This window comes from Macadamia integrifolia, chromosome 9 (assembly GCF_013358625.1).
Source record: "Macadamia integrifolia cultivar HAES 741 chromosome 9, SCU_Mint_v3, whole genome shotgun sequence".
In the NCBI taxonomy this organism is placed as follows: Eukaryota; Viridiplantae; Streptophyta; class Magnoliopsida; order Proteales; family Proteaceae; genus Macadamia; species Macadamia integrifolia.
Window position 1 is genome coordinate 10,305,459 of NC_056565.1, and position 12,787 is coordinate 10,318,245.

Below are 12,787 nucleotides of genomic sequence, written 5' to 3' on the forward strand. Positions count from 1 at the left end.
TGAGTGATTGGGACAAGAAAGCAAGTACAGAGTCTATAGACCATTCAATTAGCATCCATCAAAGACGGTTCAACGCTCTACTCATGAGTCATGCTTCGGTAGAGACTTTTATTAGAGAGGAATGCTATTACGCCAACGTTAAAGCCACGATAACGAGTGGCTAATGCCTATCTCACTAATCACTACGCTAACGTTAAAGCCACGAGAACGAGTGGCTAATGCCTATATCACCAGTCACTAGTCACCAGTCAATCGAGGGGGCGCTGGGATACACACGACCTTTAGACCATGGGACCCACTGTGTTGGTCCGATGTGGATCAATAGTCATCGTTGTTGACTTGCCGTAAATTTTCATTCGGAAAACGACCCTTTCCGTTTGCGTGATTCTATGTCTAGACACAGATAGGAAATGAAAAGACCGTTCTGCCCCATCTAAATGCATATCTGCGCCTTCACATTGGCTTATATGATGGCGCAATGTCCACACAAGTGGATGGGATTCTCTTGCTCCTTTTATTTATTGGAAAAATGTTTCTTATAAAGGAATATGGTTCTTATATGTGTGATTGAGGGATAAAAATCGTCTGTTTTTCCCTTTCCTGTTTTTCTTGTGTTTTGCTAGTTGCAGATGATGACACGTGTCATCAACGGTCAAGATTAATTCAATTGGATGAGGGTTATTACATCTAGTTTGGTTTTTAACGCAATCTTGACCGTTCACTTAAAATAATGCCACATGTCACATTCTGAAGGTAGCAAAACAAGAAAAACATGGATGAAGAAAAACAGACGATTTTTTTCCACGATTGAGTGTCAAAGGAAATGCACGATAAGCATCCATAAAAGCATCATTTTTCATTTCATAAGGGTGGATTGGTCATTTCATCATTCATGTGTTTAAGCGTAGAGGCCACACTTTCTCGCATAAAACATTTTCTCTCATTTATCTTTAGCTGCCTATGGAGTGTACATTAACATCATCTTTCCCTTTATCGTTATTTCTTATGTGACTTTACTTCTCTATCCTGATGTAATAAATCGCTTCATCATTTTCTATTGTTGTACTCCTTATGCCACTTTGATTGAAAATTTATATAAAAGGTTTTTTTTTTTTTTTTGGACCCGTTTACACAGATTTACAGATGGTGAATTAAACCTGAGACCATGCACCTATTCATACAATCCTCAATTTACACTAACCATCTAAGCAACCCATGGATGGACTAATGCAATATTCACATGTCAAGTTTTAATTGAAATGTATTTTACCACAAGGCAAAATAGTCTTGAAAAAAAAAAATGCAAAACCATGGGACTCACATAGTAGTGGTTGGATTGTTATGGATCATGACATGGGGTATCCAGCTCCTCTACAACGACCAGGGGTGACAGCGCACATTTGACACACTGGAGCACCCCAAAACACGAGCGCATACCCCAAGGTGCTCCAGGCCATCGGATATGTGCTACCACTCATAACGCGCCGTAGAGGAGCACCATCCTCGCATGAGAGGGTATTTGATTAAATTGGGCTCTTAAATTGTTACATGGTTAATCCCGTCTATGTCTTCAATCTCTAATTATCAAAATGGCCACATCATCTATCCACGTGACACAATGAATAGGCCATTTAGGATTTGAGGTGCATCCAATATGTTTACTTTTAGCAGAAATAATAATTTTTTATAAGGAAATTGTTCTATGAAACTACTGCATTTCCTAGGTACATTTTTATTCATTTTTAGGAGAGAGAAAAATAATAAAATATTTTTATGTGAGAGGGCGTAAGAAACGCTTTAAGCTTAGGGACACTTTCTTAATTTTTTTTATTGTAGAAATTATGTAATTTATATGGATGATAATGTGTTTTATTTTAAACATAAAATGATAAAATAAGTTGGAATGAGAAGAGGCATGAATTTCTAATTTTAATTTCTTAGGTTTAGTAGTTTATCCAAGATCAGATTTAATATTTGAAAATTTAAATAGGTATGAATACAATCCACATAAATCTGTTTCCTATTTCACCCATTTAAAATCATTACAATGACTTATTAGTGAGGGTTTGAATCGTTACAACTATGCACATCACAAACATATGTGGGCATGGATCCATATGATAGAAGATTCAACATCCACCTTATTGGTCAAGTTCCATCATAAACTGCTTTATAAAGTAGGTAGTCAATATTTATTTAAAGCCGGGATTTAACAATAGGGCCATTTACCACATGGCCTCACTCATGTCCATCCAAATATATAATGGTGCATATAAGAAAACATGATCTCGAGACAAAATCAAATGTTATTAATTGATAATTACATTTATAATTTATTTTGAGAGTAATAATTCTTTCTCCCTTACTTTTATTAATGGCTTACTCTATGAGGATAACTTATTAATTTCATTAACAAAATGCAAAACCAAACATTTTACCCATGTTGGAGCTGGGATCAGATTCGTCTTTCACGTATTGAATATCTTGATATGCATAAATTGATTGAAGCCTGATCAAGAGGTTTTGTCCCAACTTAAAGGAACTGCATACATTATTGTACCTTACCAGAGAGAGAGAAAAAAGAAGTAAAAGGAACAACTTTACAATTAAGAGCCAAGTATAGCCAAGTAAGAGTTTTAAGAAAAGGCCTTGAATCAATAATGTCCAATCTAACACGCCAAGAAAGGGATAGAGAGAGAGAGAGAGAGAGAGAGAGAGAGAGTGAAAGACCCAGGAAACCGCATGACGCCTTTGTAGATCACAGAGCACCGACGCCCTTAAGTTCTTTTTCCATACTTAGGCAGTATTTGATATGCATTCTTATTATGAGAATGAACATTCTTTGGATAAAGTTTGTTAAAATGTATTCTTTATTTCATATACCTAAGCATTTCGTTGAACACCTCGGGCCCGTTTGATAACGTTTCTTTCGTTTCTATTTCAAGAAACGGCAGAAACATAAATTCCATTTCTGAAGGTGTTTGATAAGTCATGTTTTTAGAAGTCGATAATAACCAGTGAAAAAATAACCACAAGTCGATTTTAGAAACGGCACGGCGAAACAAGTTGAACTTGTTTCTGGGTCGTTTCTTGAACCATAAATAAGTAAAAATTTCTGTTTCTATTTCTGAAAATAAGTGAAACGAAACAGTTTTATCAGACGCTTTTTGCTCTGTTTCTGATGTTTCTGAAAATAGAAACGGCAGAAACGTGTTTCTTGAAACGTTATCAAACAGGCCCCTCGTGTACAATGATTATTCTACCTCAGCCGTCCAAATCTCAAACTTCAAAATCCTCTTCTCTTCTCTTTCATCCAATTCTGACAACAACTATCACAACGCCACCATTAGCCAAAAGCGATCCCAATGCTATTTATGACCATTACTACTGCAGAGGCGAGGTCATCCCATGTATGTCGTGATTGTATCACCATTGCTGCTCTTCATATACTGGCCTGAGCTTTGATGACAAGCAACTATTTCATGTTGTTCAAAGGTGGACCTCTACTCTGTACCTCCTCAAAACTAGCCAAGCTGCAGATGGCCATGTTCATTCACCAAATGGTCCTCAACTTCCATTGGGAATTAGCAGAACCTGATCATCCTCTCGCCTTTCCATTCATCGACTTCCACAAAGGCTTCCCTATCAAGGTCCACACCACCACCACATCATACAAGAATAATTATACTCAAGAAAGCTCAGTTCTCATTCTTAGCATCTCAGGTAGTATTGGACATCAAAAGACAAAAAACAGTTAAAGAGTGGCCAATATCCCATACCGATATCTCTTTTTGTTTGTAAAGAGACGAGAAAAAATCCCAAGAAAACACCAAAGCCATTGTTTTGGTTCTCTCGATCCCTTTGATTTTTTCATCGTCTTGTGGAAAGATTTGTGGATTTCTCCTCACATGAATATAGAGAAGAGAAACTCAGAAAAGAGGATTTTGCATCTGTCGGTATCGCTACAAATTCCCTTTTTTTTTTTTGCATTTGTGGACTTCTATAAATACATGTTTCAGCTTCATTTTCTGTAGAGAAGCGATCAAAGAACTTAAGAAAAAAAAGGTGCCAATCGCTACTAAAATCACCCACATTTCCCCCACCTACACCTGCTCTAGATCACAAGCCCAAAATCTCCTGTCGGCGTAGATCTATTCATCCTCATCATCTACCTCACAGTTTGATTTATTTGGATCTGAATCCTTCTAGTATCATTTGATTTATTTAGATATTACTTCCATGGTGATTTTCCTATCCTGAAAATAACTTTAAATTTTCAATTCTAGAAAGTCATGCACATTTTAGTGAATTTAAAATTGTTCAACCTATCACCGCTTGAGTCGACTAGTTGTGTTTGAGTCTTGGTATACCCACTATTGCCCATTGATCCTGCGAAAGCGTTGCTTACCATAGGAGGGTTTGTCCTGAAGACTATGATCAATAACATGAAGCATCCTTTTATTCTACAAAAAAAATAAAAATGTTCAAGAATAGAACTTGTCTAGGAAAAATAATAAGATGATTATGAATTTATGATTAGATAAGCTCTATACCCTCTACTTATCCATTTTTAATGGATTAGTCCAATGAAAAAAGATTAGAAGCCGTCGCAAGAGAGGTGAATTTGTATGTTTCGATCTCCAAGATACAATAAATTATAAAAATAATATCCAAATTTTTATTTGACTTTTATTTTCATAAACCAATAATTTTTGAATCCGAATTTGAATCCAATTTTTATTTTGTTTGTTTTTTTACTGGTTTTTTGACTGAACCCATAATTTAATCAATCAAAATATTCCAAATAATTCTTCATCTGAATAATTCCTGAATCTGAATTTACTAACTAGGCTCTTGAGCGGAGTTATACCCTGGGTGTAAATATTTTATGTTATGTCAATGTCTTAATGACATTTTACCAAAAAACAAAAACTGTCTTAATGACATGTTTTCGTTTTAAAAAAGAAAAAAAATTATTTTTTCCTTTATAAAATAAATTTAAGGAAAAAAAAAAACGTTAGAAACGAGAAATGACGGAACATGATTTCCGATATTTCAGTTTCATTTCAAATGTACCAAATTGAGGGATTTTAGCAAAATCGTTCCCGATTATTTTACCAAAAACCCTGATGTCTTTCATCTTCTCAACTCTGTTCGTCATCCCAACCTTATGAAATCTGAACCCATTTCGAAGCCTGCTGGTTGCCGATCGGCCCCTGACGCCTGCTGTTCATTTTGGGAGAAACGACCCTCTGTTCTCATCTCAACCTGGTCTTCCACCGTCACCGCTGCAAGCTCTCTCTCTCGTTCACACCGCTGCAAAGCCCTAATTGTTGCCGTTAACTGCTCATTTCTTCGGCGTTAGGGACTGCAACTCTCTATAGGTAAAGCATTTGCTTGAATTGAGACCCAAATTTTTCCCTCCTCTAACAGACGATTTGAGCCCTCTGCATCTTTCAAGTTCTCTCTCTACAACATTCAAGCTTTCTCTCTGCTACTCCAAGTATATCCTCTTTTGATTCAAGCTTCTCATCTTTTTTTTGGCTCTTTTTTGAACGGAATATCGATTTGTTAACATGTAAATTTGAATATTAGTTTCATAAATGGTGATAAAATGGGACTGAAAGGGGGTATGGTTGTGAGGAGTTGAGTTGCATTTGTTGGATTTTAAAGAGGGATTATCACCCAACGAAATTCTGCTAGATTTTTCATCTATTTGGTTGATCAAGTACTGAAACCAGATTCAATTTTCAGTCAGTTTTATCCTTCCATTTTTAAGTTTTTGAATCTCATTTCTGTTTTCAACTTCTTCAAATCTGATTTTTTTGAATCAGATGTATGCTAGGGATTTTTTGGGGTAAGAAGTGGTGGTTCATGCATGTTTTCTTCTTTTTACCTTTTTTTAGTGAATTAAAAAGTATCATAGATGTATCCCAACAGTTCTGTGGTTTTCTTTGCAGTGTCTAGGAAAGGTAGTCTGCAGTGTATCTTTGGGGGGAAAAAAAAATTGGAGTAAATGGGGGAAAGAAGATGGTGATTCATTTTTTAATATTTATTACTTTTCTTTTCTGTTTTGGTGAAACAGAGTTGGAAAAATTTCTCTCAATTTGTTGGTTTTGTTTTATATGTTTGAAGCTTGTGCCCCCCAAATGGGTTTCTTTGTTTTTGAGTTTCTGAACAAAAAGGCCAAGATAGTAGCTCTTTGATGCAGATACGGCTGCCCTTTCTTGGTTGGACCAGCATGACCGGCTTTGGAAGCCAAGAGCCAATCAGAACGAGTGGCCAAATAATAAAATCTAGCAACATACTCTTCAACGGTCAAATTCTCTTGTTTCAACTGTGCAAACCTGAGATGCATGCGTTGCTTGTAATCAGAAGGCAAGAATCGCCGATTCATGACTTCATACATTTCAGCCCAAGTAGTGACCAAACCAATGCCTCGGGTTCGGTTCTGTTGTTGTTGCTTGATCCACCAGACTCGAGCCGTGCCTTTCAGTTTGGCCTCTGCAAAGAGGATCTTTCGAGCCTCAGTCAACCCGTACCATCTGAAGAATGTATCTAAACTGTGAATCCAGTCAAGGTACAATTCTGGATTATTGTCTCCATAAAAATCAAGGACATCCAGTTTTGCTGCTCTTTCTGCTCCATCATCATGTCTACCAGTCCCATATGGTGGTGGAGGTGGTGGTGGTGGTGTATGATGTGGTGGTGGTGGTGTTACTGGAAGATCCTGTGGAGTGGTGTTGGAAGAATCCTCAGACTGAATGGGACTCTTTCCTTTATCTGCTGCCACCAAACGATCAATAGAAACTTGCATCGATTCCACCATTGTCTTTAGGGACGTGACCATGTTAGTGAGAGCATCAAATTTTGTATCCGTTTCTCCTTTATAGGAATTCAGCTGTTGAACAACTTCACTATTGGCTACCATGGTGATGAGTAACAAAATAGCACTCAAAGAATAATGGTAGAATAGTAAATAACTGGAGGCTTAAAGGGCAGGGACAGAATGGTAAATAAATAGAAGTTGAGGAGAGGATGGCACAACTGTAATTATTGAGGTTCAACCTTTTTTTTTTTTTTTTTTTTTTTTTGTAGAAGTTCAACTTGAAACTTAAAAAGAAGAGGACAGGGGTATACTTGGAAAGGCAAAGAAAGAGGGTGGAGGACTGGAGGGTAATAAAAGGTGGGGTAGGGGTATTTTAGGAATAGAAAAAGAAATAACTTGAAGAGAAAAAAAAGGATTTTACCGACAAAAGCTCTCCTGCTGAGAGACGAACCAGCAGTGGTTCGGCGAAGGCGGAGGGAGACGTCGCGACTCCGATGAAGGGATGGGTGACTCGCGATGGCTTCACTCAGGTATGTCGCTGCCTCTCTCTTCTCATCTCGTCTTCTTTTCTTCTTCTTCTTCTTTCTTGATTCCTTTTCCTTTTCTTTTTTTTCTTTGCCGTCAGAGACAGAGAGGAGGCGGCGGCGGCTACTGTCGGAAGGGAAAAAAAATGAGAGAGGAGGCGGCGGCTGCTGTCGGAAGGAAAAGAAAACGAGAGAGGCGGCGGTGCTGCTATCGCTCTCTCTGCTGCTTCTCCAACGTCGTCCTTCGCTTCCTTCTGGTTCTGTTTTCTCTCTCTGCTCTTTTTTTTTTCCTGGACTGAGACTGGAAAAAAAAAATCGATGGAGTTGTGGTTCGGCTTCTCTATTTGCAGTAGAGTTTTTCCGAGGTCGAGACGGAGGTAACAGAGGCTCGGTGGGGTTTCGGAAGGGTTGAAGGCGTGGGATTGGGGTTTCAGCTGGGACGATGGGTATGAAGATTTTTTTTTTTGGCTGTTCTCTGTCACGGTAGAGCCGAAAACAGAGAATGGGAAAAAGGAAGAGAACGAAGGAGGATCCTTCGGCTCTGATACCAAGTTGATGGAGAACCCTTAGGGAAGGGAGGGGAAATCAGAGTAGAGAGGGGGAAAAGGAGGATCACACTAACACGTTCATTCATTAATCAAATTACTCTCTAAATCTTCAGTCGATTACAACCAATATATAGAAAAATAGGAACATGAAATTAGAAACTTAACTGGAATGGAAACTAGCCTAAATTAGGAAACAAGTATAAAAGGAAACCAAAGCAAGGAAATAAATCCTACTCCTGCGTTCAAGTTTGGAAACTAAAAGCATGAAATAAAATACTAAGTAAACTACTAATTTTATTTCCAACCCTTGTTGGACCAAAACCCTGGGTTGGACCGGTTCTTCTTGGCTCTTGGCTTCCAAAGCCGGTCATGCTGGTCCAACCAAGAAAGGGCAGCCGTATCTGCATCACTCTTACAATTTTTTTTATTTTCACTTGATGATTGATTTTATGGTATGTTGTTCCCTGTTTTATTATTTCTTAAACCCTTCTAGTTACTGAGTCCTCATTCTTAATAAAAGTTTTTCTTCTTTGTTGGTTACAGAAGTGATTGCTTGGATCAAGTTTGCTGAAGAAGCATACTAAGAAAAAACTGGAACAAAGTTCTTACACGGAAAAATGGCGTTCAGATCGAGGGAGATGTTTAAGAAAATAGTCCGAAAGGTCGGGGAGGAGAAGTTGGCACCAGGAGTGAGGGAATCACTGAAGAAATGTCTTCCAGATAGCAAGATCGTGATGGGGAGAGCCAAGAGAGGGATTTATGCTGGGCGTCATATTCAGTTTGGCAACCAAGTCAGCGAAGATGGAGGCAACAAGTTAGTTTTTCCTCTACTTTACTTTTCCTGGTTTCAATCTTATGGAGTTAGAAATATGAATGCTGAATGGCTTTTGTATGATATTGGTGGGGGGTAGATAGAATGAACCCTAGGGTCAGATCAAGCACCTCCTGACAGGATCCCAAATAATCTACTCAGATAGCAGCCCGGAAAATAATAGAGAAATTGAATTAAACCAAATCAAGCTAATGGAATTGGCTGAAATTACAACCGAATCACCCCTTCATTAGTTAGAACCAAACCCCCAACGTGTTAAAACAATCAGGAGGCTGGATCTAAAATAATCTCAAAAAAATATCATATCTGATCTCAGAAACTCAGAAAATTAGGGCTTTCCAGTATCAGCAGTAAAAGTAAAGATGGGTTTTGATCAGTTCACTAGAGCATCCTGCGGTTAGGGTTTCAAAGTGGCAAAGAAAAAAAAGGCTCAAAACAGGGGAGCCACAAGTACTTGTAAGTCTCAGAATAGGAGGTCTTAACAAATCAATTTAGGAAAGTAATATGATCAACAATGGTGTTGATTAACTCCACAAACAGAGAATGAAACTCAGACTAACAATCAATCAAATCTAGTAGAAAACAGTACCTGGTCTATGAAGGAAAACAAAGCATGAAAGAGAAGTAAAAAAATCAGGCTTCTCACCCTTTGATCCAGACTAGATTCCCTCTGTCTGTAATGGTTTCTCACCCCACTGAGTCCCTCAGATATGCAGAGCAAATAAACTTTCTTTATTCATCAAACTCTTGGCTCTTACAGAGGCTTTAAATAAAAACGGTAATTCAAGTCCTAATCTGAATAGGAAACCCACTTCATTCTGATTACGGACTTACAGACTTGTGACTGAAATAAAAACTGACTTAAGACTAATAACAAATAACCAAATAAGACTTTAAGTAATCTAAATAATACTGAACCAACCACAGTTGGGCTGGCCACTAGGTCTAGCCAAGAGCTAGCCTGCTGCTGGGTCTTCTGGCCCTGCTGAGCCTTTCTTCTTCTTGTGGGTATATATTTTTAGCTCCTTCTCTGCATCAGATATTTATTATTTTGGGGTTTCAAATCTCAGTTGAATATATAATGATATGCAATTATCTAGCAGGATCCATGAGGATATTTTAGCAGGTCCTCGTCATCTTCTTATGTTCCAAGACTGTTTGTTTAGCAGGTCCTTTTTTGGCCCCATGGAGGGATGATGTAGCCAACCCAGATTGTAATCAGATAGGTGACCTGCTGTATTGTTCATTTAAATGGTGCCCATTGTCCAGTGTCCACTTCAGCAATGTATTACATTGTTTCTCAATTATTTCAAGCTGATGAGTTTTCAAGGTTTTATTAATAAAAATGCCAGCAGAGAAGGGCTTATTTGCCAAAGGTGTGGAACCATTGGGCGTAAATTGTGCTGGAGTGTCATGGCAAGCATGTGTAGCCTTTTTGGCCACCATCTGAGCTACCTCATTTATAGTATGAGGGTTCTTTAGCTTTGTATGCTACATAACCGATGTAAGAATCCTTCTTCATTAATCAGAAAAATAGGGTAGTGGCAATTGTTAGAACAAGAAAAGGTAGTGTATTCGTGTATGATTGGTGAAATTGATTATTTTTTTGCTGGTTTCAGTAGTGACCTATTCCAACAATTTGAAAGCCAAAGTTTATGTTTTCTTTTCTTTTGTTATTTTATTTTGAGTTTAGGTTAATTAAAGTGGATAATTATTCCATTAAGTTTAAACGGTCATTAAACTTCTGCGTTTCTCCCAAGGTCATTCTCGGTGGTTAGAAAGGAGACTTCGAGTTTGTCGAGTTCTAAACGACCTTGGGACAGGGGAGAGTGATGATGAGGATACTGACAATCCCACTTTTTTAATTTCTGAAGATGAGAATTGCGAAGCTGCAGAAGAAACTGGATGACTTATCCAGCTGCCTAAATTAGGAGTTTTGATAGCCGAGAGTAGGCTTTGAACTAGTTTACTTCTTTCCTTGCATCGAGTATTTTGACTCAGATTTGAATTTTTCTTTTCAACTGCATGGTGTTTGTTTATTTTGATTGAAATGACCGAACTTTAAAGTAGCTTTATCAAGCTACCTACGTACCCTTAATGTCTAAGGGATCATGTCAAGCGTAGTTCCCCAAAACAGGGATGTCTTCAACTAGAACATAAGGGCTATCATCCTGTCTTGGCTCGTTTCATCGCTGTACTATTAAAGGGGGACATGCTTGGGCTCATGTGAGGGCTCTCCTCCCTCAATGTACCATTTAGCGGAGCCAGTTCCCTCAATTGTTGCTTCTTGTAGTAATCCAAGGACTCATCCTAAGAAAGCAAAACAAGGACAAGTAGCTTAGAAATAAAGAAGGCATCAAGGGAAAAGATAAAACTGGAAAAGGATCTCATTCCATGCCATGTAATATTGCCACTGCTTGATTCAAAAGGAATCTATCATATCGGCTGGAAATTCAGCCTCCACCAGCATGTGTAAAGGCTCATTTAGGTGCTCATAGCCAGGTTTATCTTTGAGTTTTTCTTCCTAGAGGAAATTAGAAGCCCCATGAGAATAAAACAGATCAAATGATAATACAGAATAAAAAGCAAGATAGTTGATAGACTCAAATACAGTAAGAAAGAACATTCTGACGAGGTCAAAATAAAATGAGAACAATTATATTTGTTAAACTGAAATAAACCCTCCAACTAAAAGCTTTTCCTGTTTAGAACTAATTAATCACAAAAGCTTCACAAATATATCAACTCTTGTCATCTCCAGAAAACCAGTTAAATGCATACAAATTTCATAAAAATGGGTAACTTAGTAGTCAGCACTTCAGTTAAGTTTAAACAGTCATTAAACTTCAGCATTTTTCTGATAAAGTCAGGTTCCAGTATATAATTGTTCTTTAAAATTTGTTTGTGATGTTGGTGACAGGACAAGGCGGAACTGGAAGCCAAACGTACAAGAGAAGCGACTCTTCAGTTACATACTTGACCGACATATTCGTGTCAAGGTCACAACCCATGCACTCCGCTGCATTGACAAGGCAGGTGGAATTGATGAGTATCTCCTGAAGACACCCTATCAGAAGATGGACACAGATATGGGATTGTTCTGGAAGGCCAAGATTGAGAAGATGTATGAAGAGCTTGGGGAGATGGATGTGGTATTCTTCTCACCTGAGGATGAAGCCAAGTTTGAGCAGGGCTTCAAAGACCTGAAACTGGCTGAGAGGGCAGCTCGTAGGGAAACTAGAAGGAAGAATTACACATCATCAGGTAAACAGAAGCAGATTGAGGAAGGCAAACCAGATGCTTCAGACGATAGGCCTGGGTCTGCATCAGATGAAGAAGGAACAATAGATCATACACTCAAGCATATGGTTGCAAATACTTGATGGTAGTCACTATCCAAATGAGTCCTTGCTATTGTCCCATTATTTTTCCTCTTTTTTTTATTAGGTGGATTTAAGACGAAGCGTTTGGCGGTCAATTGTGGGTGTGTTACTGGCTTTTATGCATGGAGATGGTCCTACCCTTTTCAATTTTCTTTAGTATTTCTCTGTCAGTTTACATAAAGGAAAGAAGCCAAGCTTTTGCATTTTTCTGTTTCTGCTTTGTTGCCTGCTTGTACCGAGTAATATTTCTCTCTCAAGGCTAAATTCAGGACAAGAATCCAAACTTCATTTTTATGTTTCTTCTTTGTTGCCTGCTTGTACTGAGTAATATCCTCCCTGAGAGGCTAAATTCAGGACAAGAAGCCAATCTTCATCATCTGTTTCTTCTTTGTTGCCTGCTTGTACTGAATATCCAAAACTGTTGTAAGTATGATTGGATCAATTTTGGCCTTCATGTTGGATAGGTGCCAACTACCAATGCATGAGAGGAAATACATATTAATGGCCTTCATGAGGTAAAGCAGATAGGTTACTGGCAATGGCTTAGAACTATACTGAAAGAAGAAATTTTGTATAGAAATATCAACTCTATTCAAGCTGTCCATATGAGAATGCAGATTTTTCATTTTTGATACGTAGGGAGGGAAGTAGGTAACAGTCAGAGGCTCAAA

At 38.1% G+C, this 12,787-nt stretch overlaps 1 protein-coding gene across 2 annotated transcripts; it reads left to right on the forward strand.

Moving 5' to 3' along the window:
- The first annotated feature begins 5,092 nt into the window (after positions 1-5,092).
- LOC122089839 (54S ribosomal protein L24, mitochondrial-like) lies at positions 5,093-12,415 on the forward strand. Of its 2 annotated transcripts, none has more exons than XM_042659552.1 (3): positions 5,093-5,384; positions 8,445-8,715; positions 11,654-12,415. In XM_042659552.1, exons 2-3 carry the CDS (start codon positions 8,519-8,521, stop codon positions 12,114-12,116), a joined length of 660 nt encoding a protein of 219 aa, XP_042515486.1. In that variant the 5' UTR covers positions 5,093-5,384; positions 8,445-8,518; the 3' UTR covers positions 12,117-12,415. The 2 variants fall into 2 exon arrangements, with proteins under 2 accessions (XP_042515486.1, XP_042515487.1); XM_042659553.1 differs by lacking the exon at positions 5,093-5,384 and adding an exon at positions 5,480-5,503.
- Positions 12,416-12,787: the final 372 nt, after the last annotated feature.